The sequence below is a fragment of the Gracilinanus agilis genome, chromosome 1, assembly GCF_016433145.1.
Source record: "Gracilinanus agilis isolate LMUSP501 chromosome 1, AgileGrace, whole genome shotgun sequence".
NCBI classification, from domain to species: Eukaryota; Metazoa; Chordata; class Mammalia; order Didelphimorphia; family Didelphidae; genus Gracilinanus; species Gracilinanus agilis.
In genome coordinates, this window is record NC_058130.1 from 656,657,921 (window position 1) to 656,685,639 (window position 27,719).

Sequence of the window (27,719 nt, forward strand, 5' to 3'; positions counted from 1 at the left end):
AGCAATGGGATAACTTTTAAGTACTACAGGCAACCTCCTAAGATTTAAATTTGCAGTACGATTGTCAGGCGACAGTGGGAGTTTCCTCATAGCAAGTTACCTACAATAATAAAATAATATATCTGCATACACACACACACATAGCCATAATATCAACAAAATTTAAGATAAACACAGACTTAGAAAATCACATATGGAGCAACAATATAAAATGTAGAGAATGTTCGATTTGAACTTAAGAAGACTTGATTTGAATCCTACTGATGGCATTTACTAGCTGTATAAGGGGAACTCACAAACTCTTTAAGATTTAGTAAAAGCTTTAATATCATAAGCTTCTTAAGCATCTGGATCCCAGGCAAAAAGTAATGTATTTATTGCATTCCTCATGGCTAGCAAATTCCAATCCCTTATACTTTCACTCTCTAATATGTTCATAAGTATAAATGCACATATATAAAAGTAATATATTTCTAAGCTTATATACTTCTCCACACATATATATTTACATATATATGTTCTTCCACTAAGTTATTTTTGTGCCTGACTAATGTAGGATTGATCATGCATTCTCAAAAGCAATACAAGTGAAAAGTGAGGTCTGAAAGAGCGATGGATCATAACAATCTCAAAAGACTTTTAACTATAAGTTTGTAGTCTACAACCAATCTAAATTTAGGTAAGCCTTTCAAAAGAAGGATGAGCACTAAGTAAGGGGTAGAAATGGGAATAGAAATACACAAAGATAGTCTTAATGTGTAGAGATTACAATCTATGTTGGTGGAGAGAGTAATCAAACTAATTTAAAAAAAAGATTTTCAAAGAAAATAAATAAATAAATACATTTTAATTATGTCTATTTAAGTATATACCTAGCTTTTAATGAGGAAAGGCTCTGGAAGAGCATACATTAAAAAAATAAGGATAGGTTCAAGTCAACTCTTTAGATTTACAAGGTTTCACATTTGTCCCTTCCACATTTGTACTTTTATGCTTGAATATTTTATAAGAAATGTCACTGTATTTTAGATTGTGCAATAAATTTGCATGTAAAGGGAAACCAGTCTGAGGAACTGCAATACTCTACCTGGAAAGAAGATTCAATTCATAGTCAAATAATTTAGCAAGTATTTGAAATGCAGAAGACAAGTCAGAAGTGTATTTCACTCTGGAGGATTTTGCCCTTGATAGAACCCTTGCTTTGTAGAGTATCCATCAATCTTTTCAAAAATGTTCAACATCATTAGTAGGCCTGAACTCTGGCAGCTACTCAGAAACATTGGCTGTGTATAAAAGTTCATTATGATTCCACAGATACTACATAATGATATGGTAAGTTAGGCTAAAGTAAATGACAGCATGTCAGAAGCACTACCCATCATCAGAGGAGTGAAACAAGGCTGCTCAATAAGTGCAGATTTATCCATCTACTTTCCCCAGTTCTGTTCATGGGGTGAATAAGAAACCAATAAGCTAATATTAGAATACATGTCCTAAACCTAGGAAAAAATTTGTCCAGATCAAAAAATCCTTGAGACAGTCATGTAATAACTGTTAAATTCCATTTTCTGTGCATATAGATGTGCTCCTAATTAGAGGCAGGGCATGTCAGAAACTTTCTGCAGTCAATGTAATGCTATCCTTACATAAAAAATAAAGCTGAAAAAGAACAAGATCACAGAGGATCATAGAAAATAGATTTAGAGCTTTGAGGAATCTCAAGGTAATCCTTTCCCCACATTTTCTAGATAAGGAAACCAGTTGAGAGGTTAAGTCATTTTCCAGTGTCACACAGGTAAGAAGCATCAGAGATAGGAATTATAAGATTATAAATTTAAAGCTGAAAGTGGCCTTAGAGGTTGAATCCAACACTCTCATTTTATATATGAGGAAACTTAGGAAAGAGAGGGTTGAATTGACTTGGTCAGGGTGAAAGAGCCAGAAAGTATATGAAGCAAGATTTGAATCCAGTTCATTCTAAGTTCTATTACACTGTCCTATCTCATAAGTCAGATAGGCTCCTTATGTTCTCTTAATCCAAAGCCAACATTCTTTTTCCTTCATATAATTAATTCTGTTAGTTGAAAATCCTGACAGAAAATTAATAATAAAAATGAAATTCTGATATTTTTCTGTACCTGATCCATTGAGCAACAAAAAAAAAAAGTAAATGTTAAAAAGGAGCATATTATAACAAGGAGTCACTACCAGGGTAACTAACAAAACAAAATATTGTGGGGCATCTGGGTAGCTCAATGGATTGAGAATAAGGCCTACAGACCAGAGGTCCTAGGTTCAAATCTAGCCTCAGACACTTCCCAGCTGTGTGACCCTGGGCAAGTCATTTAATCCCGTTGCCTAGCCCTTACCACTCTTCTGCCTTAGAGCCAATACACAGTATTAACTCCAAAACAGAAGGTAAGGTTTAAAAAAATTTTTTTTAAACATTGGTATGTCTTTCAGACCAAATAAAAAAATTAATCACATATATAGTTTATAGTATCAACCTATCATGAAGGAAAAATATTTTTCTTTATTAGTTTAATTAAAACTATCCATGTGACAATATATTAAATAGAGTAATATTATATAGTGCTATGGGGTAAAAAGTCATGGACCATGTCTTTGGTGAGGGAGGGCGATCTGCCTGGAGTTGGAAGTAACCTATGGTATGGCCAGGAAGCGAAAGTCAAAAGATGAGAGGGAAGAAAGGCAGGCAAGGGAAGAGTCTCCCTCCATGTCATGGCCTTCCTGGCAGTCTGCTCCACTGTTCCACCAGCAATAAAGTAGGGAAATGGGGAATTTTTATAGCCCTATACAATCCAATCAATGGGTAATCCACATTGGAATGCAATTAGAGGACAATATCATAGGTTGTACCAATTATTCATTAGTAAGAAAGGAAAAGAGGTTGTAGGAAGAATCAAAACCCTAGTTGAGTTCTTCTCAAGCACTAAAGCCATTTATGGAATAAAATCCATAGCTACAATGGAAACTGGTAATTGGCATCTTTGAGTCTTAATGCCAAAACTGTTTTATACATTACAGTATGTCTACAGACCAATAAAAAGCTGCTTGGTTCTTGGAGAAACTATGAATGTACAGTCTGTGTGTTAGTTATATTTATATAATTGAACTTTTCTTTTTGCCTCTGCTTTTTCTGAGGAAAGCACTATATATTGTTAACCAAAGCTTATGTCTCATTAAGCTGTGATAGCAAGCCTTGAATGAAATGCAATAAGAAAGAAGGGCATAGTTTTCTCAGTAGTCAATCCAAGAGTATTGGAGGCATTTAATAAATGACTTTTGAATTGCATTTAATCAAATCACTTCACCCAAATTAAAATTTTAGGTCAACAAAATAATCAGTGAGGCGAAAAAACAAGTAGAAATATGGGATAAAGGTAATCAGATCTCCAGAGAACTTAGCATTTTTTCACATCAAGACTTTAAAATGACAAGGGGTAAAGTAGGGGACTGACATTGTTTCTTCCATATTATTTAAGAGGGATATTCAAATAGCTATCACAAAAGCTTTGTGTTTAAAATAAGTGAGATAACTCATCAGGCAAGAACAGGAAACTTTGAAATATTAAAGAATATAGAGTAAGTACTTTCAAAAAGAAAACACAAGCAACAGAGCAACATGGAATGAAGCTATGAGATCTATACAAATAAGGCAGCATGATATTGTGGAAAGAATGATGAATTATGCATGAGAAAATCCATGATCGACTTCTATCTGAGTAACCTTACCCAAGTTAATTATATTCATTTGTCCTCAGTTTCTTAATGTATAGAATGAGGGAATGGGGATTATTTTATTTTTATAATAACTTTGGGAACTATTAATATTATTATTATAACCATTTTATAAAAGAAGAAACTGAGGCAGCTAGTGGTTAAATGGCTTGCTGAATTTGAACTCAACTATTCCTGACAATAGATCAATGATTATAACCATTATATTACTAGCTTAAAAAAAACCCAGCCTTATAAATGATGATAATGAAATTAAATGTCTATCCATATAGTATTCATGAGTGTTTTGATAATGATATATAAGTAACATCATTCCTATAGAATTTTAGTACGTGTCCTACCTACTCATTCTCTGTACATGTTGAAATATTTTCTTAAATATGATACCAATTTCATCTCATTCATTTTGGTGCCATAGGTTTTATGACTATAATATAGCTCTTTGAGAATAAAACCTTTTCCTCAAATACTTTATTTTTGCCAATTAGAAATATGTTTTTAAACATCTGTTTGTTTTTTTGAAAATTTAGAGTTCCATGTCCTCTCCTACACTTCCTCGCAACCACTCACTGAGAAGGGAAGAAATTTGATATAGGTTATAAATGTGTAGTCATGTAAAACACCTTTCTATATTTGTCATGTTTTGAAAGAAAACAAAGACAAAAAAGAGAAAAAAGGGAAAAATGTATGCTTTAATTTGTATCCATATTCTATCAGTTCTTTCTCTGTAAGCAGACAGCATTTTTCTTAGATAATTGTATTATTGAATATATCAAGGTCATTCACAGTTGGTCATCTTTACAATATTGTTGTTCCTGTGTAGAATGTTCTCCTACTTCTGCTCACTTCACTTTCCATTAGTTCATTTAAGTCTTTCCACTTTTTTCCCAGAGCATCCTGCTCATCATTTCTTATAGAACAATAATATTGTATCACAAATGTATATCAAAACTTCTTCAGTCATCTTCCAATTGATGGATTCCAAATTTTGCCACCACAAAAATGGCTATCAATATTTTTTGTACAAATAGGCCCTTTCCCTTATTAAAAATTCTCTTTGGGATACTGACCTAGTAGAGGTATTGTTGGGCCAAAGAATATATACAGTTTTATACCCTTTAGGCCCTACTTCAAAATTGTTCTCCAAAATGGTTGGGTCAGTTCATAACTCCATCAATAGTACAATTGAGTCATGATTTTCTCACATCCACCCCCAACATTTGTCATTTTCTGTTTCTGTTAGAATATTTTTTTCAAAGGAAGAAAACTGGTAAAGGGGGGAGAGGGAAGTAGTCATATATATTAAGATGATAAGCCTATATGAAAAAGTCCAAAAATCAAAGGATGAAAATGTGCTAGAGACCAATTTTGCACACACTAACAGAAATTTTATCATTACTCTAGTATTATAGGCAGAAAGAGGAAATAGATGAATTACTGTAACAGTTCACAGTCCTTGCATTGGCATGATATAGTGGTGACAGAGTACTTCAATCATCCAGACATCTAAAGAAACATCCTTTCTTCTCTAAAGCAGCACAGTTAATATTTTTTAGTTTGGCTGGCTTCAAGGATAATTTTATCCTTTAAAAGGTGGATGAAGCAATGAATGTGATGGTCATTGTGGCCCTGATTCTGACAAAGAAGAACTGGTTGCTGAAGTACAAATGACAGGGACAGTGGGGGGGAATGCCAACTTCATATATTTCTGATAGAAGAGAAGTTAGGGATATTCTAAAACATACAAAATTTGAGGAAAGCTGATTTTAAAAGTTTCAAATAAAATTCTATATGAGAAGTCATCACAGAAGAGATGAATAAACTCTCAAAAATGAAATGCTAGACATAGAAACAACTCTGATAAAGGTGCACTGTCTAAAGAGAACAGTGTGACTACAAAGAAAATTTAGTGAATGAACCATACAATAAGGATCTATTAAAATGCTATACTCTTTCAGGCCTCATGCTAAGTCATAGGGATAAAAAGATAAAATAAAACCGTCTTTGTTTTCAAGGAATATACGTTTTATTAGAAAAGGAAGGAATATATTTATATGTATAAATATACAAATAAATGCCATATAACTGTCATTTGGGAAGAAAGGCAGTTTAACTATAATTCTAGAGAGACAATTGTAATGTGCATGAAGAGAAATTGAGCATAGAGATTACAAAGGACTAGAAGGACTCAAAATAGTGAGTCATCTCTTCTCTTATAAAAGATGCTTTATGAATAAAACTCTTGAGAAGACTTTGCCATCTTAAGAGAGGAGAATTGTTGAATTATGATCTCTAGTAAAGTTATAGTTGGCTGAAGTGACTTTGGCTGTGCAATTTCTCACTGAGTAAGGTTATTGAAATATTTGAATGCCTTTGCTTTATTTTTTACATTATTATTTAATTATTAATTCAGTAGCTAATGTTTATTTATGTACATGAGTCAAAAAGGTTGAGATCTCTTTCTTTCTCTCTAAAGTAATTTTGGCAGGCCATTGGCAGCTAGGGAAATTAGGAAATCAGATCAGGAAGTGGTTCTGGAGCTGAACTTTGAAGGAAGCTAGGGATTCTGAGAGGCAGAACTAAGAAGGTACTACATTCTAGGCATAAGGCACAGCCTATATTGTTGTGGGGGCAGGAGGATAGTAAATTATTTTTCCAGCCTTGAGAATAGTAAGGAGGGAAGTTTGGCTAAAATATAGAATGTGTGAAGGAATGTAACATATAATTAGTTTAGTTAAACATAATGACATCCCTAATATGTGAGAGAAAGATGTTTAGATAGCAATTTGAGAAAAGATTTGAAAATTTTACTGTTTCAAGCATAGCAAGAATCAACAGTGTGATATGGTTGCTAAAAGCTAAAACTACACCAAAGCAACCTCCCGAAAAAACCTGAATGTAGTCTTTTGGTATTTTAAGAGAAATAGATAACTGGAATGTGGAAAAGATAGTCACTCTACTTTACTCTCAAAAAAAAATCTGCACTTGTGTTAAGTACTGAGCACCACATTTTAACAAATGAGAGCAACTTGAATGGTAAAAAGCCTTGAGTACAGTCTACAAAAAAACTGAATGTGGTAACTGGGGATGATTGTCCTGGAGAAGAGTACACAGTGAAATAGCATAACTTCCTTTAAGGGCTATCACTTGAAGGGGGAATGTATTTTCCCTGCCTGGCCCCTGTGTTAGTTAAAATCACCTGGGGTTCTATTTGGAAGGATTGAACCTCAATATAGTGTTTGACAAACTTCTGTGGACCTGTCGGGGTCCTTAAAACTACATTTCCCATGGTCCAACGGGTTTCATGGGTTTCCTGTTTTGGATGACATATTAAAGGTGAGGGACTATTTTAAGTAGGGGGTAGTGACTTGGAACTTCCTCTTTAGTTACCAGAGCTGGAGGAGAGAGGAAGGTAAATGGCTGAGGTGAGGTTGGAATAGGTTTTTCTTACAGGGGCGTGGTCAGTTTATCTCTATCAGCATGGCTTTTATTAAAATACTATTCTCCCTTTTGATCTCGGCCCTCATCATTTTTAATAATAACAGTTTGGCGAACCAGAAGGTCGAAATTTGAACTCTCAATCTTACAGATAGCCTAATGATAGCCATGCTTTCTTTTTGGCCTGGCTCAGCTCTTTTGAGCACTTTTTTAAAAAAGGAAAGTGGCTTTCCTTGCCATGCTTTTGCTAAAAACAACAGCACGTTTTTGCCTCAGGCGAGACTCAGCCAGCCAGTCCAGCCCAAACCACCTTGGGAGGTCAGGCCAGCCAATTCTGGCTTTTGGCTTTAAAACTAAAATGCCTGAGCCCAGCCAGTGTGTCTCTGCCACCGATCTCCTGACTCCTGACTTGATCTCCATTTCTGCCCTGCTGCAAGCCTGCTCACAATTACTAACAAAAGGTTCATTAGTTGAAGAAGTTCCCTATACCAATGAAATCATAGATCAGTCTATATTCCTATCCCTATCTCTAACCATGCATACAATGTTTGGTCTCATTTTATATAGAATATGTGTACATATATATTCATATAAATAAATAAAAGTTTCATCAATTGAACTCTAAATTGGAATTCATGTGGCTTAAGGGCAGTACTTTTAAATTAATCATTCCCTCATCATTATCATTCAAAGGAGCCTTCAAATTCCAGTAAGCAATGATCTTTTAGGAAAATCTTAATGAAAATTTTATATACAAGACCCAGAGGTCATTTCTAACCCTTAATAAATGTAGCTAACTGTTGCTTTTGTTAGACAAAGTAGATTTGGATCACATCATTTGAAAGATTTTCTTGTCTGAGATTGTAAGAGAAAGTCTAGTCTGGAGTTGTCAGTCAACTGCTATTTATTTTAAGTGTCTCTCGACTCCACCAGTGGTGCAAAGGAAGGCTGAACACTCAAGAAGCCCATAGTGTAAACAAGAAACAACATATAAACAATTATGTGCAAACAGCTACATACAGGATAAACAATTGAAGGAAGCATTAAGAGGAATGGGTTAATCTGTCAGAGAATATAAGCATCTATTAATTGTCTACTGCATGGTAGATACTGTACTGGGTTAGGCACTGGGATTACAAAAAGAGGCAAAAGACTGTCTCTACCCTCCAAGAGTTCATGATCTAATGGGATCAAGAAAGACTTCATGTAAAAAATAGGACATTAGAAGAGAACTTGAAGAAAACTAGTAAGGGAAATAGGAGGTAGAAATGAGGAGGAAGAGAGTTCCAGGAAAGGGGGAAGGCTAGTGAAGATGTTCAGAGTTAGCAGACGGAATGCTGTAAATAAGGAAGAGTAAAGAGGATAATGTCACTGATTTCAGAGACCATTATGGGAAGATGTAAGAAGTAAATAACACTTTACTTTTTTTGTTTTTTTAAGGTAAATGAATGGAGAATTTGCAGATCAGTTGGGTATTTATATGAAGATTTCAAAATAAATGAGTAATAGAAGTAAAATTAATATTACAATATATATTTTTTCCATTAAGCTTTCGGTATTTATGAAAATATCTATGAACAAGATGCACCATCTATTAACTGGATGTTTTCTCTGTTTTTCTTCATTCCTGGGATACTCTCCTTTCCTCTGCCCTGACTACTAATCTCCCTGGTTTCTTTTTAAGTCTCAATTAAAATCCCACCTTCTAGAGGAAACCTTCTCCAACCTCACTTAATTCTAGTGCCTTCTCTCTGTTAATTATTTCTTACTTATTCTATATATAGCATGCTTTGTATATATTTGTTTGCATATTGTATCCCTAGTGCTGAGCACGGTGCCTGCTAAATAGTAAGCACTTAATAAATGTTATTGATTTAAACATTTAATTTTCAGTGAAGTAGTAGGATAGGAAGCAAAGCAAATTATTGGTAATAAATTGTATTCCTTCATCAGAGAAAATATTTCATTTAAGTAGATTTTAAATGTTTTATCAAATATTATGTATGTGTACATAATTAATATAAATCTTAATTAAAATATAATTATCAAAATTTTGGATTTCTGGAACTTAAAACAAATTTTCTCTTATGCACAACATAATAAAAATTTTTAAATTAAAAAAGTTCAGAATTCTTCCACCTTCTATTTTTGGCTATGTTTTAATCACTTCAACTAAAATTACCTTTTCTCAATCATTTTTTTTTCAAAGCACATTTGGCAATAAAAAGTACATGGATCTTATTTAAATTTACTTGCTACATTTTCTTCCCTAAAATAATATTCCATTTTAGCTATGAAAGAATGAGAAAAGCAGAGGAAGATATATTCAATTCCCATTGAGAAGTTAACACATAGTAAATTGAACTATGGAAAGGATATTTATGTTACTAATGAAATAAATATATGATTCTATAGAACCAAGATGATGCTATTTCTAGATTTTTAAAATACCAGGAAATTAAAAAGGCAAATTCAAACAAATTAAAGGACTTGACACATAACAGAACATATACAAAAGAGATATGAAACTTACTTGAAAACTGAATGGCAAATCCAGATTTGCTGATGTAAAAGTCTGTGTCAAATTGTATTGTTACTATGTTTAGTGTGCTGTGGATACCTTCTGGAATGAGGGATCCACTAATTTCTTTTAGTAACATCTCATTTTCAGGTGGGCCATCCCAAACTCGTAGTATATCATGTGATGCCTCAGTATCAAAGGCAAGAAACTGTAGGCTGTGAGACAAAGATATATATGTTTCAATATTTTAAAATTACATTAAATTTTAAAGATATAAAATATATTTTACATTTCTTAATATGTTCCATGCAAATCATGATTAGTCTATCTATCTATCTATCTATCTATCTATCTATCTATCTATCTATCTATCCATTTACTATCTATGTCAGTGGTTCCCAAACTTTTTTGGCCTACCGCCCCCTTTCCAGAAAAAATATTACTTAGCGCCCCCTGTCACATACTATCGCCCCCCCCTTACAGTTATTCACTGCCCCCAAATGCACCTATGGCCATCACCGCCCCCCCCACCCCGGATTGCTGCAGTACCCACCAGGGGGCGGTGGCACCCACTTTGGGAATCACTGATCTATACAAACACATCAATTAAAAATATATAAATGAGAATATTTATTCTCAGTCAAATTTTTATCTGTAAATTCATAATTAAAACCACTACAACTAAATAACTGGTGGTTTTTATCAGCAAAGTCACCATTTATGGTTGTATAGAGAACATAATCCCTCTACAGTTTATAAGGTACCATATGTGATTTATTTTGTGAGGAAGTTCATCCTTCTATGGGTAACTTGATAATGGGTTCTCTGTACTTAGACTAGACCTCAATCTGAAAGAGTTTAGAATATGTAACAGAACATACAAAATATACTTGAATCATACATCAAAAGTATCAGAACACGTTTTGACATATAACAAAGGAGATTCTATAACTTCCTTTCTTGTACTTTATTCATGAAGGGATGTTTTTTGAAATTCATGAAAAATCCATATGACACCAGAATATGAAATACATAAAATGTTTTTTAAAGTTTTCAGTGTGGTTCAGCAATACAAATTATTTGAATATCCTCATGCCTGGGGCAAAGGTGATGAAATTTCATGCTTTTTATTTTTAATGTGCGTCACCAAATGTGCTTGATTGTGTAAAGATTCAATATCAAAAAAATTATCCCTCTAACTCTTCACTGAAAAATTATAAAAATACTTATCCTATTTGCAGGAGTAAATTATTATTAAAAAGAAAAGAACTGACAGCAGTAAAAATCATTTTAGAAAAGTAAATTAATATGAGATGTTATTGTAATATAAACAAGCATCCTTTTAAAACAAAACTTCTAAAATTTGAATTGAAATTTTCTATAAATAATTCAAAAAAATTCTTTAATTCTTTATGCTATAAAGGAAGAAAAAGTTTTATATAGAGATATAGAAGCATTTCTATATATGTAGAGAAAGATATAGAGATATATAGAGATAAGGAAGCAATTATATATTATGATTTTGTGATTTTCAGTCATATTTTATTAATACAACTGACTAAAGTTCTCATCTGACTTACAACGCCTGAAAAGCTATAGAATGATTACCTGGGGGGGGATTTGTTATTAGCCATTAGTTTATTAGGTGGGTTTACAAAAGATCCACTGTCACATCAATTAATAACAGCAATATGCTAGGCATATGTTGAATGCAAAGAGCATTGAACTTGTAGTCAAGAAAACTTTGATTCAAATCCTACTTGTGACATTTACTAGCTCTATGACCACAAACAAGAATCTTAATCTCTCTGTTACTCAGTTTTTTCACTTAAAATACTTTTCTATTTTTAGCCATTTAAATGTATAGCATTTTCCTAGTCTGAAAGAAGCAATTAATAACAAGACTCAGCTCTATTCTACCAAGAAAAAGTAGAAAATTGTGAAATCAGGAATTGATTTCTATAGGATACTACATACTGGACTAGGAGTTAAGGGATTTTAATTCTAGTTCTAACTTCATCACTAACTGAAATACTGTAGAGATCTTAAAACATTCTCTGACTGCCAGTTATTAATACTTAATTTGTAAATCTCAGTCTTTTTTATATGTTAAATTAATTCAGCTAGATAGGGCATTCATCTAACTTTAATATTATAGTGTCCTAAGCTAATAAAATTCAGTAGCTCATCTGGAAAATTGAAATCTCTGAGTATTTGCCAACAAGAGCAAAGATTTAGAAGTATAAAAAAGTACCTGACAATGTTTCCTGGATCCACCTCAATCATCCACATGCACCTGAGATTATTGTCATAAGGAAAAGGGTAGCCAGGAGATAAAATTCTTCCTGATGATTCTCCTTTAAAACGGCCTCCACATTCAGCTAATAAAAAAAAAACATAATTATTTAAAACAAATTAAAATTTTATGTTGATTATAACAGTTAAATAAAAATTTCCTGGAGTTCTCTAATATTGGAAATTTTGATAAAAATTGCCAAAAATTGAATTAAATAGACAAATATTAACTTAAACATTAAATGTATAGAAAGTGGCAAAAATCAAAACAAAGATCCCATAAATGATAAAATGAAAATAATGGGAGAATTTTAAATACATATTAAAAGTTACAAATAAATTTTGCTTTCTAAATATTCTGTAGGGAAAAGGAGAAAAAGAAACAGGAGAATAAATGGGATGAAGAGGGAAAAAAGGAGGAGAGAAAGAAGAAGGTATTCAATAAGATTTCTTAATATTCAGTTTCAAGGATAAAAAAAATCATAATTGTCATGTTTCTATGAAAACATTATCTTCTATCTTTCAGGGTCACCTATATTTCATAGAATACTAAAAATCACCTTTCAAATCATCTCATCTCTTTTCTTCTCAGTTACCTCAAAACCAAAGAATAAAGCTGCTTTGATTTTTCAGAGAATTTTAAATTTAACTTAATTAAAACTTAACATTGTCTTTAATATTTAATCTTTAAATTTATTACGTAAAAATCATGCTATTTTATGAAACTAGTCAAAATAATGTGCTTTTAAATTTTATGACATCAAGATTATACATTTCATATTTGGGTAAACATTATCATATCCAGAATTATTCATGAGTATTTCCCCATATAATGAAATTGGAAATATATATTTATAATTTTTTGTATTTTTATTTTCTATATTGAGAGGGAAATGAAAATGTTTTAATAGAATCATTGATCTCAGAAAAAATGCAAATACTTGCAATGAATTATAGCTACTTTGACATAATTTTTAACCTTGCCATCATCTCTTTTACAAAACTAAAGAAACTTTTTCATTTGAAAGCATAGCAAAAGTTTGAATTAAGTATTAAATAATTTCTGAAGTTTGATATATCCACCTACTTCAATATTTTCCACGACCTTCTTATTGTGTGAAGATATGAAAAAAAGAGTAAGAAACAAACATCTTAGATAATGCCCAAATTTGGGGTAGTGGTTTCCAGCACTAGTTTTCCTCCATAAAGGCTTTGAAGGCTCTACCATTACTCTTATTGTAGATCAGTAGTTTTCAATTATGTCTGACTCTTATTTGGAGTTTTCTTGGCAAAATTGCTGAAATAGGTTGCCATTTCCTTCTCCCAGTTCATTTTACAGATGAGGAAACTGAGGCAAAAAATTAAATGTCTTGGCCAGGGTGACAACACTTCTAAGTATCTGAGGCCAAATTTAAACTCAGGGAAATGAATCTTTCTGGCTTCAGGCCCTACACTCTATTTAATGTGCCATCCAGCTGTCCCTCTTATACAACTCCACAATTTTATTTATATTTCCTCCTATGTTTAGTATTAAATTGGTGGATAGTCAAGATAAGAATTAATATAAATTATTACACAGTGAAACCAGAATTTCCTAGAGTTCTCTAGTATTGAAAAATGTGATATAAACTTAATTTTAAAAATAGCCATAAAATGATTATTTTTTCTCAAAAATGGCTAAGAATAGTTAACATTTTATAAAATGGCACATAAAAACTTAATAAGTTAGTTCTTTTGTATTTTATCATTACCTAGACAATTGTGTAGGATTAATTGCCAAAGGTTTGGCTCACAAAAACAAATTAAAACCCAAATTTATTCACTATTTTGTAATTATGTGCAAGCAATAATTATTTCCCCGGGCATTTCTTACTCATATGTTTTTTTCCATTCTTTTGCCCTTAAATATCTAATGCACAGTACTTTATCAGTGATTTACTTAAACTGCATTTTCCTTTGAAGGCAAAAATATTTTTAAAATCCACATGGATTTTATCAGTTTATTGTAATTTTAAATTCAAACATTTAATATATTTCATTGTAAAGTTCCCAAATAATTATTTTAAAATAAGACAAGTAGACTAAAAGAACCAAAAGATATTAGGGGAGGACAGAAAAACACACTCATGAAAAAAGGATAGACTGAATGAGAATTGAAAATTATAAGCAAAAGACAGCAGCTGACAAAGGTATTATAGTGTAGTGATGTTGACAGTAGAAAACACTATCTAAAATTGTATATAATCTTCCATTATCATGAACATCATCATCATGACTGTGCCTGTTGCCAGCTTATAACTATATTCCTTCATCCTCCAGCATTACAATTTTTAGCCCACTTTTCCCAGAAAGTTTTAAGAAAAACCCATCCATTTATTTTAGAGTTATCAGAGGATGAAAATAAAATACATTTTATCACTTCAAATGTAATTCCAAATCTGCTCCCTATCACACATATGATTTAAAAACAGCTGAACTTTCAAAATAGTTTTTTTTCTCATGTGTATAATCTTTATAGAGGAAAAATAGGATCTCTTTGGGTTTAAAAGGTCATACTTTAGTAGGAAACAAATTTTAAAAAGTTTATATCTTGCTCTTATACTGAATATATTTTTTAATGTTGTGATTTGACTTAAATAAATCATTACATTTCATTATTTACAGTTTTTTAGTTTTGCACTAATATAATACACAACTTTTTTTTTTCCTGAAAAATTTTCATTTATACAGAAAACACAAAATGAAACAAATTAATCAAAGTTTTCTATGTAAGTAATGCCCACGTACCAGTCTTTGGTTTTATAAGGATTTCATTATAGTGGTTTTGCTTTGGCACTTAATACAAAATCTGATTCTGGATGCTGTCAGATCAATCATTCTAAAATTTAGGCATCAAATTAATTCTATTGATGTCACATAGCATATGGTGACAACATATATTTACTTCTAATGTCAATATGTAATACATTTGTAGCAGATAACTAGGTGGTGATTGAGTGGATAGAGTGCCAGTTCTAGAAATGGGAGGCCCTAGGTTCAAATTTGGTCTCAGACACATCCTAGTTGTGTGTCCTTAGGCAAGTCAGTTAACTATTATTTCCTAGCCCTTACTCCTCTCCTCTTAGAACATAGTATTATTTCTAAAATAAAGTGTTTAAAAAAAAAAAGAAAGAAAAAAGATACTATTTGTAGCAGTCTCTTATCTACCATAAAAATTCTAACCTCAACTAGCTGTAGGACAGTGATGGCAAGCCTATGGCAAGATGGCACACAGAGTGATCTCTATGGTCATGCAGTGACCCTCCTCAACCCTCCTCCTAGTTCCTTACTAGAAAGGCAGAGGAATTCGGGCAGAGCCTCTGCCTTCCCCCTCTCCACTTTGCCTGATGACATTTTTTCACATTCCCCACCCTTTGCCCAGTAGCCAATGGGAGTACATAGAGGTAAGGTGGGCAGCTCAAGGTGGCAAAGCTGGAGAGATCACTTGGGCCACTCCCTTCCCCCTCTCTACGCTCCCTGAAGACATTCATCACTCACCCACCCCTCCACCCAGCAGCCCAATGGGAGCACTTCTTCCCTCCACTGTGTGAGGTAAGGCGGGGTGGGCACACCCAGTACACCCCACTGCAGGGGGAGAGGCACAGCTCATGATCTCTGAGGGGGGCGGGGATGGGACTTGGTCTGGGAGGTGGGGTGGGGGCAGGGCCTGGCACTGTCTCTAAAAGGTTTGCCATCACTGCTGTAGTCTCACTATAGTTCTCTAATAGATATTATACTTATATTATATAACATTATATAATAGGTACATAATTAATATTATAAATTTGAAATTAATTTTTAAATAAGTATTCATATGGTAATTGTACAGAGACCTGGATGCGAATCTCAATTCAGAAATTTATTAGCTGTGTGATAATGAATGAGAAATATGACTTTTAAGAGTCATACTTAGTTGTTTTTTTTTTAATTTGGAAAAATCAATAATGGTAGGTACTGAATTTCTGATTTCACTGGTATTGTGAACTGTGTAGTTCTCATATGCTCATCTACTACCTCTCTCATGGCAGATTGGCATCTTTTCAGTAACTTATAGACTTAGAGAGCTATTTAGAGATACTTTAAGAGACCAGCCTAGAGTCACACAGACTCCTTGGGTCAGAGGTGGGACTTCAACCGAAGTTGTCCTGATTCCAAGGCTAGCTTTCTATTGTGACATGTTGCCTTTAAAAAAGAGAATAATAGGGGGCAGCTGGGTAGCTCAGTGGATTGAGAGCCAGGCCTAGAGACGGGAGGTCCTAGGTTCAAACCCGGCCTCAGCCACTTCCCAGCTGTGTGACCCTGGGCAAGTCACTTGACCCCCATTGCCCACCCTTACCAATCTTCCACCTATGAGACAATACACCGAAGTACAAGGGTTTAAAAAAAAAAAGAGAATAATATAAAATGGGAATTTAAAAAAACACTAATACTACTTTCCTCAAAGGGTTATTTTTGGAGAAAAACACTTTTCTATATTAATATGGTTATATTCATTGTTTTCAAATTTGGATTCAAATGGGGATTCCTGCATTATCTATCTCACTTTATTGAAGTTGAGGAATTTTCAGTGGTTTCCATAGGTCTCATGCATAATTTCCCATTCAGAATTGGCATTTCATTTTAGATATCCTCTCCAAAATCATGTTTCACGGTTTGTTTGGTGCTAGGCATGGAGATTGTGAATGTGATACTACTATAAGAGGTAACAGAATACTTCTTTTGATGCCTTCAAAGTTCCACTTTTTAAATTTAATATTTGTAAATGCTTCTTTTTTTTAAACCCCTAACTTCTGTGTATTAGCTCATAGGTGGAAGAGTGGTAAGGGTGGGCAATGGGGGTCAAGTGACTTCCCAGGGTCATACAGCTAGGAAGTGTCTGACTAGCTGAGGCCGGATTTGAACCTATGAACTCCCGTCTCTAGGCCTGACTCTCAATCCACTGAGCTACCTAGCTGCCCCTTATAAATGCTTCTTTAGAGCATATGACATCCAACCTATCATCACCTTAAAAAAATTTGAAAAAGTATTTTCTATTGAGATTACTTTCCTATCAAAACTGGACCAAGAAGAGATGAACTGTTTCTTCTCTTCAATACTTGAGAAGGGGAGCAGGATTCTATAGAAGTCTCTGATAGCATTATTTGTCAGATATATCTTCATCATCATCATTACTGCCAACATTATTGTTGCTGTTAGTAATAGTAATAATAGTAGTAGTAGTAATAAATAACAGCTAACCAAATATATGGCACATTAAGTTTTACCAAGGATTTTCTGTATCTTATCTCATTTAGCCCTTACAACAACCCTGGGAAATAAGTGCTAGTATTAGTCTTATTTTATAGGTGGGAAAACTGAGGCTCACAGAGGTTAAATGATTTGGCCTCGTTCACACAGACGGTAAATGTCTTAGTCTGAATTTGAATTCAGGTCTCTTAATTCAAAATCCTACATTCTATTAACTAGCTAATTGCCCATTGGTATTACAGAAGTGCGTTTTTGTTAACATAAAGTTTGGAATGAGTTCTTTCCGAACAGGAATTCTTTCCAAACCTCAAATTATATGATTCTGTGATACTTTATCCTCTTACAAGCAGACTCTTTCTCAAAAGAGATTCTGAGGGAATATTTAACTCACAAAGCCATTTTTCTATTAACTCATATCAATACACATTTCTATAGCACTACAAAGTCAAGAGAACTTGAGAATTTCATCTTTGGCTTTACTGAAGCCCTAAATAAATTCGTTAATCTGCTTACTGGCTTTTACACATAAAAATATTCACCAAAATATAATAAATATATGTATAATTAAAAGCAAGTTTGCCTATTTGCCTATATAGAAGGTAATATAGATAGATCTCTATCAAGGTCCAGTTTGGGTTAGCTACATTGCCAGATTCCAATGCAGAACTGCCTATGAAGTTGATACAAGCTGAATCAAGCAATAACCATACATTTATATGTGAGATATAAGTTTTATAGATTAGAATAATAGTTGAATGAATATTTTAAATGCTTTTTAGGATATATGCCATTCAATCTATCAGTACTTTTAAAAAAGGTTCAAGTTTTTTCTACTCTGATTAATTTTTTATAGAAATGGAACCAAGAAGAGATTACCTGCATTCCCTCTCTTCGATGCTTAAAATTCAAAATACACTTAACTATAATTTATAAATAAATGGCAAACAATAAAGTTGTCAAATAAAACAATGAAAAAATTTCCTTGACTTTCAGGCTTAAAAAAAACTTTTGAAAATAGAATTTAAAATGTAATCAATTCCATGATTGGTCGAATTGACCTTGTATGAATGGAAAGAACATGGAAACATGAGAAATAACCTCATGGGAAAATATTATGTTAATACTCTTTTACCAATACATGATGGCAGAGGGTAATCCCATGCTCTTCTTTCTCCTGTCATGCACTTTAAAAGGCTACTTCCATGGAGGGTGTAACCTGGATTGCATCCATAAATGATGGTGCTGCCAGCAAAGTGACCCTGGTCGCTGATCTTGTATCCAAATTGTGGAACACCAGGATCCTCACAATGTGAAAGTTCAAAACCTATGAGAGGAATAGAAGAGAATTAAAAGCCACAAACATGGAGATTTTAAAAATAACAATTTGCTTTTTCCTTTTGATAATCTTTAAAAAGTTAAAACAGATTAAATATAATTTTGTACATTTGACACTTTCTTAATTTTTCTGTGCCCATTGGAAGGTCTGTGTTTTTTACAGAACACTAGAATTTTGTGTATTGCATAGACTTTACTTATTGAGAGACTTTTTTGATCTATGAGTCAACATATCTATAAGTGTGGTCACTCTAAGAATAATTGATTTAGGGGGCAACTAGGTGGCTCAGTGGATTGAGAGCCAGGCCCAGAGACGAGAGGTCCTAGGTTCAAATTTGGCCTCAGACACTTCCTAGCTGTGTGACCCTGGGCAAGTCACTTACCACTCTTCTACATTAGAACTGACACTTAGTATTGATTCTAAGATAGAAGGTAAAGGTTTTATTTTTTTAAAAGAAAAATCCAGGAAAAACATTGTTAAATTATATATAGACCAAAGAAATTAGAAAACCTAAAGGTCAGGTAAGAACTTTCCATAATTTCACTTGATTTAACAATCCTGTGAGAGAGTGTTGATGTTATCATCATTTTAGAAGTCAGGAACTCAGGCTGATAGAAAAAGGGTGAGTGACATGCCCAAAGTCACCTGGGTATTAAGTGTCTGAGGTAGTATTTGATCCCACATAGTTCTGCCATCAAGTCCAGTGTTCTATCTATGAAGAGAAAGAGCTTGTCTTGAATTCAGGAAGTGGTGATGAATCAAGTCTCAGCACTGATACCATGTGATTCTAGGCAAATCATTTCATCTCTCCAAATCTTAAAATTTCCTCAGAAGTAAAATGATAAGAGCTCAAAACCAACATACCTCAGGTCATTGATGAGAAAACTCTTTCTTCATAATAATAGAAATGGTAACTTAAGTGTCTTAGTTAAAGTAATTACTGGTGGCAATACTAGGAATATTATTTGCAGCTTTCAAGAACAAAAATTCAAAGGCCACCTAGAGAAACAATGTACTGAACCCAAAATTAAAAAACCAGAGATTGAGTTACAATTTGTGGCAATAATCAAGACTGTTGAATTCTCTGAGGTCTAGTTTTTTCCTCTATAATTGGAACTAATTATACTTACACTCTCTCTCTTACTGGATAGTTGAGTAAAATTCAGAAATATTATAAAGTTACCATGATTTGCAAGTTACTATAATGTACCCTAGGGATGGAAAGTAATAAAAAATAATCCTCGTCTTTAAGGAGCATACATGGCTGGGTAATATGACATATTCTCAAACAAAGGGAAATATACACTAATTTGAGGAGAGAGGGATAACTTTAGGGATCAGAAAAATGTTCAAAGAAAAGAAAAAAATAAGAATTTTGAAAGATGGAAATAAGAAAGGAGTGTATTTCAGATAGGTAAAAACTGATGTGGGCAGCTAGGTGGAACTATGGCTAGATCCCTGTGCCTGGAATCTGGAAGACTTTTTTTCAAATCTGGCTTCAGATACTTACTAGCTGGGTGACCCTGGACAAGTCACTTAACCCTGTTTGCTTCAGTTTCCTCAACTCTGAGATGAGCTGGAGAAAGAAATGGCAAACCCCAGTAAGCTCTTTGCCAAGAAAACTCCAAATGGGCTTTGACTAGAGACAAAGGGAATTATTAAAGCTTCTTGAGCAGGAAGGTAACAGAAATATTCAACATAACACAGGCTGTGGGAATCCCCAGCTTCAAATAAAACCTTTCAAGTTTTATTGGGTAGAGTCCCTGAAATGATAGGAGGAGGTGCAGATTGACATCAAGATTTGGCTGGAATTAAATATGCTTTCTTACCCCAAATTAGAAGGTTGGCTGAGGCCAGGGACTTGCAAAGTCAGCAAGAAAAGGTGGAGCCAAAAGAACAGAGGGTTCTCTCTGGTTTTGACTGGCCTCCTGGAATAATGGCAAAGAGCAATGGATGATCTGAAGAGGATAAATAACTATACATATATGTATAGAGAGAATGTCCAGAACTCTATTCCCTACGCCAAAATGACTTTCGGTTCCCTATCTGTGTGAACATATACGTTCTCTGTATGTGTGTATACACCAAAAGGCATTATGGTGACTTATGAGAAAATATGCCTCCAATCTAAATAGGGGTATCTTTCTTGACAAAAATTTACTATTTTGTATGATTGAAGGTATTTTGTTTTAAACAAATAAGTCTTTCAATAAAATTTAAACTATTTAAGAGAAAAAATATTTTAAAAATATTTTTAAAATTCTTTATTTTCTCAGTGGCTAGTCTAACACATATTAGGTCCCAATAGATACTTGTCGATTGATTTTTATTGGTTTAGTAAAAGTAAACACATTATTAGTGGTTCATGTACTATGCTTTTGCATCATCATTGGCCCACAGATTACCTCAATAATGAAATTTGTTTCCAGCGTTTCATGTATGTGAAGAAATCACATTTGTTATTGTTTATCTTTCATTTGTTTTAAACTTTTACCTTCCATCTTAGGATCAATACTATTTTATTGGTTCTAAGGCAGAAAGGGGGCAAAGGCTAGGCAATGAAAATTAAGTGGCTTGCCCAGAGTCACATAGCTAGGAAGTGTCTAAGGCCAGATTTGAACCCTGTGCTTCCATCTCTAAGCCTGACTCTCAATCCATTAAGCCACCTAGCTGACCCCCACTATCCTTCATTTTTGAAGAGGACCAATGACTTCACAGGGTGATGTGTTGATTTGAGTGAATTGAGTTTACATGAGATAGACTTACAAATAGTCCTAGGCCTCACTCTCATTTCCAGAGTTCTCAAAGTTCAGGGGCAAGCAAAAATCAGGAAGACTGGTGATAGGCCAGGATACAATGGAGGACCTTGATGTCTTTGATGTTTGACCAAACTTTAAGCGCTCTACAGTGTCTGATTCAGCCATCTTCATGGCTCTTGGAACAAATTATTCTTATTTGGTCATTTTACCTGAGAAGTCTTCAAATGCTTGTGGTAGACTAATTCATTAATGGTTTTGAGGCCTGTTGGTTACCCTCATTCTGGGTTCAGCCCAAATGCTGAGACTATTTTATATGATGTGGCTACTGTGCATGCTACAGCTTCTTATGACCACAGACAAGAGTTGGGTAAAAGATGGACACTAATGGTAGATGAGCAGCTCTGAAAAGTGAAACACCCCTAAATACCCCGTACACCTACTATGCCTTTCTTTAGGAAGAGTAAGACCACGTGTTCTCCTCTCTATCCTCAGTATTAGAAAATTATAGATTTGAGAATGATCTCAATGTTCATCTATGTCAGCCCATACCTCAAATGGAATTCCCTTGATCAAATGTTACCAGATCTTCAGCTGTACAAATAAAGCCAAACTCAAAACGCCATAATTAAAAGCTTTGAATGAGTCAGAATATTATAACCTTGGAATTTTATTTCAATAAAAGTCTTGCTTTTAAAGCAAAAAAATTATAATGAAAACAAAGTTATTATTTTAAATGTCCCTTACACTGATAAAAATAATCACTGTAATTTATGCAATTTAATTATCCCATTTTTCCACCTAGCTCCTCAGGCATGATGACCAATAGTCACCTATATTATAGATGGAACTCTCTATCAGGTACAAGTTGTACTAGATAGTCCCCAAGGTTCCTTTTAACCTTGAGATTTTGCAATTCTGTTGTCCTATTAGTCATGTGGTTGCAATGCAAACCATATAGAGCATTGGATTTAGGAGTTGGCATACAATGCTCCTATTGCCATTTGTGAAACCATAAATCCTAAAAATTTACTATAATTTGTATTATTTTAGCCTGGATAGATTGAGGGTACTATTAATTTATAATGAGCTAATTATAGTATAATGAGAGAGATACAGCTAGAACCCTTTTTAAAAGAAAGTTGAAAGAAATGGGACAAACATAATAATGATTAGAAAGCAAAATTAGCTCATTGACCCTGGTGATAGGGGGCAAATAGGAGGGATAAGGTTAGTTTTGAATAAGATGTTTTACTGAACTTAGGAAAAATTGAAAATAGATATGTTCATGCAAATAATATTGACATTCATTAACCCAACAAACTCCATACATTTTTAATGCTGAAGGAATATATTCAAGCATCAATTTTTCAAGGTTATATAATACAGGAAAAGAGGAATAGGGTAGTATCTTCCTATGCAGTAAATGGTCAAATCCTCTTTAAATTCATTTTATGTATTACTCCTATGAAGTACCCCTTCTCAAAAAAAAATCATATTTGCACTGCCTGTACCATTTTGCCTCAACCATGATAGTTTAATGTCATGTATAAGGAAATAACTTTTAAATTTCATTTTTACTGTCTATATACACATATGCATATGCATACATATATATGCACACAAAATAAAGATGATATAGATCTAGTTCTCTTTCAAAGTTTATTACTAAATCCATCCTTCCTTTATGTGAGCGTTCTGTGAATTTTGTTGGAAATTGCTTTTGATGAAATAGAAAGTAGACAGTCTTTGTAAATTAAGAAAACAAAATGCTTTCAGTTGTGAATGAAAATGCACATAGATGATAAATTAAGCTACAAAATACAACAAAATTTAAATCATGGTGGTGGAATTATTGTTGATTTTCCATAAGTACTCAGGGACTGTCTTATCTTTATGTACAATTTCACATGTCAATCTTTCCCGCAAAATGCTCAAATACATAACACTGGCAATCAAATAAAAGATCTTTATGAAAAATCAAATACACTACAAAAATCCACCAATCAATGTGGAGGCTTTTTTTACTATCACATTAAGTTTAAAATGTGATTTAAAAACTGTTCTTAACAAGTTCATGATTTCCAGTGATGAGGTGAGTGTCTAGGACATAAAACGTACCATCCGATTATGAAATGCTTTCATGCATTATCAATAAAAGGTTAACATTTCTTTTGTATTTCTGCCATGCTAACATAAATCAGACACACGAATTGTAATTTCTTTCTTACATTTCCATTGTATTTCTCCTTTAATGAGTTTAAAATTCAAAATGAATGAAATATCTGGGACGTTGGGGTTATGAGAATGGTGGAGGAAAAAGAGATTTCCATCCAATCTAACTTTTCTAATTAGTGAATTGTATTTGCTAGAAAATATTTCTCTTTCCTCTAACATTAGTTTCAAGTAATTATAATCCATGAATTTCATGCTTATGTACATGATAAATATTTGATCACTAAGTATTTATTATACATCTGAAGTGCTCATGTACTAGGGATAAAAAAGGAAAAGCAAGACAGTATGTTCTCAAGAAACTTATGTTTCAGAGGAGGTAAAACAAAACACTTATAGTGTTACACAGAAAATAGAAAATCATATTGGCTAGTATTGATATAGTTCTTTAATGTTTTTAACTCATTTGGTCAGTTTAACAATTGTGTGTTGTAGGTACTATTATTATCCTCATTTTACAGATGAGTAAATGGGATAAAAGAAGTTCAGTTTTACCAAAAGTCACACAGTAAGAGTCTCTGAAAGAATTCTAACTCAGGTCTTCTTGACTTCAAGTCCTTAATAGCTACTATTATTTATTTCTTGCAGAGTGCTTAACATATATTATCTGATTTTATTCTCACAACTCTGGAGGTTAGATAGTATTATCACTGCCAATTCGTAGATGAGGAAACGGAGACATTTAAATGGCTTGCCCAAAGTCACATAACTGGTGTTTGATGTTGGATTTGAACTCAAATATTTCTGATGCTCTACCTACTAGGAGTAAGAATGGGGAGTCCCAAGCAATTTGAGGGAACAGGAAAGGCCTTATGTCATACAGATAATATTTGGCAGAAGCAGAATTCGATATTTCCTAACAACATTCTTCCTCTTTCCATTATGCCAAGCTATCTCTCTGAGCATGTGACATTTTTATGATCCTAATAGTACCACTGTGTTCACAAGGTGAAGAGCTGGAGATTCAATGAGTCTCTGACAAAACTCCTTCCTTGGCATAAGTATGGTAGAAAAAACAGTAGGAAACAGAAAAGCCATTTCCCCTGTTCAGAGAAAAAAGTGAGCAGAGGGGTAGAGAATGGTCAGCACATGAAACTCCAACAAAGGCAGATGAAGAGGGGCTTCAAGAAGAGCTTGGGCAAATGAGGTATCAGAAGAGGCTACACTGTATGAAGATCAGCATCATAATGACTCATGTACCATTATAATATAATATAAGATCCAGTAGGCAGCTGGGCTGGTGCAATGAGGTGAATGCCAGTCCAGACTCATGGAATTCAGAACCAAAGCCTTCAGGGAACATAACCCTTTGGTAATGAGAGAAAGCATGTGAAGGCAAGGTTAGTATTTGACGGAGTCAGTGCCAAAACAGTCAAAAAGAAGACAGAGATGAGAAGGGCTATTGCAAATTTAACAACATATCTGGACCATGGCAAGGCACTCCTTTTTGATACTGAAAAATCCCAGGTCAAATATTAGTTAGCCTTGTAAATAGTTTATATACATTTTGTTCTTTTCTCTAGCCACACTACCTACTGATCTTTTCTAATCAAACTGTTCCCAGGATCTCTGCTCTTATTCTTCCATTAGGAGATTGTCTTCAAGCAAAAGACTGTGAAAATCAAGAGATATTTCTACATTTCAGAGGAAGAACTGGAGTGAGAGCAATGACTCAGTCTGGGGCCGCAACAGATACCAGTGATTAGGAGACTGTTTTGTAGGTCTTCCTTGATCTCTAAACTGAGAAAGTCCTTTTCAGGGCCTGAGGGACCTTAGATTGCAGTTCGGGAATTCAAGGGGATTATTTATAATTGAGAGGGAATGGGATTGAGACATAAATGCAGGTTGATATGGTCTAATTGCTCTTCCCTCAGAAGTCTGAAGAAAAAAGTGAGTAGCTTTCTTTACATTTCTATAATACCTTATTATACCCAAATATTCAAGTCTGTCTGTAATCTCACTGATATAAGCATTAAATTTATTGGTGAATATCCAAAGCCATTTATGCCTGTCTTTTTCCTTCTATCATGTTTTTATTCTCAGGGATCTATTTAATATACTGGGTGCTATCCATGTTTTATTCTGTCTTCATAAGGATACCAGTGGAGTACTCAGGAAGTTACTCCCCTTTCTGTGCTGCATGGGTTACCATTGTCAAAAATTATGACCAAAGTAAGCCTAAGGGTAAGCCCTTTTTTTCCTTAGGTAGGCTGTTTCCCCAGAAAGCAGCTCCTTTCTGTTGTCATACATGGTAGTAAAATGAAACCTGGGAAAGCTTGGGCTTCCCAGCTTAACCTTTGAGAACTCTGACTTGCTGTTAGCTATGGTGAGAAGTTAGATCTTTTCAGAGGTTCTTTATTTTTACAAAACTTTTTGCCCACACTATTTTATTTAACCCTTACAATCTTTCTGAAAAGTGGATATTATAAATGTGCTATTATTCATATTTTAATAGATGAGGAAATGGAAGCTAAGTGCAGTGAAGAAGTTTGCTCGGTGTCAAATAACTGAAAAGTTCCTGAAAGCAAAAAAATAGTCATCTGAATCCTAATATCTACTACTCATAATAATAATAGTAAAAATCCTGGAAAAGGATTTAGAAGAGCTGGTTTTGTGACCTAGCTTCAGAGACTACTAGTTATGTGACACTGGGCAAACCTATTCATTGCTCTGGGCTTCCATTTCCTCATCTATATAAGTGCAAATATTAAAATTTGTACTATTATATGTTATTATACTTGCATATTATTGCATATGAAATACCACATATTACAATAATAATTGTTAATACTAATAGATAACACTTATATTGTGCTTTATATCTTGAAAGGCCCTTTATTTATGTTTTCTGATTTGATCCTTTAATAACCTTGTTAAACAAATGCTATTATTACCCTCCCTTTACAGATGAAGAAGTTGAAGCTGAGAGAAAAGAATGATTTGCTTGAGGTCACATAACTAATAAATATCTGAGGCAGGATTTGATCTCAAGTCTTCCTGATTCTAAGGCCAGCAATGTATCACCAAGCTGCCTATTTTATATGTGTGCATATATGTGTGTGTGTGTTTTCTCTAATGCACTATATGTGTTTCTGACAATTATATGTTGTCAAATACATTAGTAAAACAAATATTTCAGAATCTTGATAGTTCATGCCTAAATTTCCACATTACATAGCTTTCCATCACTTAAGTTAAGTCATTTTCCTGTCTGTTCCCCATAAAAGGAATGTACTTTCCATTCAGTTTTATTTCCCCTAGCTTCCTTCTCAGTACATCTTAGGTGTCAAGTCCTACATGGAGCAGGACTTTCCTCAGCTCCTTATTAGCTAGGAGCCTCTCTGTCTCTCTTTAAATTATTTAGTATATACTTGGTTGTGATTGTGTTAAATTCTAATATGTCCACATAAATTTCTTGTTCAAAAAACTCCAATGTCTCCCTATTATCACCAATATTAAATATAAACACTGGCATTTAAACTTCTACAACTTGGCTCTAATTGAACTTTCCAAAATGATTTTAAATTATAAACACCACAACCTCACTAAACCAGCTCCTCAAGGACAGAGACTTTTATTTCTCCTTTTTTTTAAATCCCCAGAATCTAGCACAATGCTTTGCATCTTATAGATGCTTCCTAAACATTTGGGTGAGAAAAAATATATACTTAAGGTTTAAAACAACATATAATCATATAGGGATCACTAACCATAAGCCAGTAATGGGAACCTTTTAGAGACTGCATGCTTTGCCCCCCCCAAGAGACCACATGCTGTTCCCCCACTACCTCCACTGAGTACAGGGTGTCCCCTTCCCCTCCTTACCCGACAGGGAGGAGTGAAAGTCCTTCCATTGGGCTGATGGGCAGAGGGGTGGGTGATGTGAAACAGTCAGGCATGGTGATGAAGGGGAAGGGAGCAGCTCCAGCCAAGATCCTCTGCCTTTCTAGTGACAAACTCTGAGGTTGTAGGTGCCCGTGCCCAAAGAGAGCACTCTGTGTGCCATAGGTTCACCACCATAGCCATAAGCCAACTAACTAGTAAAAAAGCAAGAAATCTTCAAACTATAACTGAGTTGGAGCAGTATCTT

The 27,719-nt window shown here is 33.9% G+C and overlaps 1 protein-coding gene across 1 annotated transcript in view; it reads right to left on the minus strand.

Annotated features, from left to right (window-relative positions):
• The window catches only part of CSMD3 (CUB and Sushi multiple domains 3), a 1,590,968-nt gene that overhangs the window by 394,474 nt on the left and 1,168,775 nt on the right, over positions 1–27,719 (minus strand). The window contains exons 24-26 of the mRNA XM_044684131.1: positions 18,435–18,626; positions 11,976–12,102; positions 9,734–9,936 (exon numbers count right to left, since the gene is read on the minus strand). Of these exons, the coding sequence (XP_044540066.1) occupies positions 9,734–9,936; positions 11,976–12,102; positions 18,435–18,626 (522 nt within the window). The remainder of the gene's footprint in view (positions 1–9,733; positions 9,937–11,975; positions 12,103–18,434; positions 18,627–27,719) is intronic.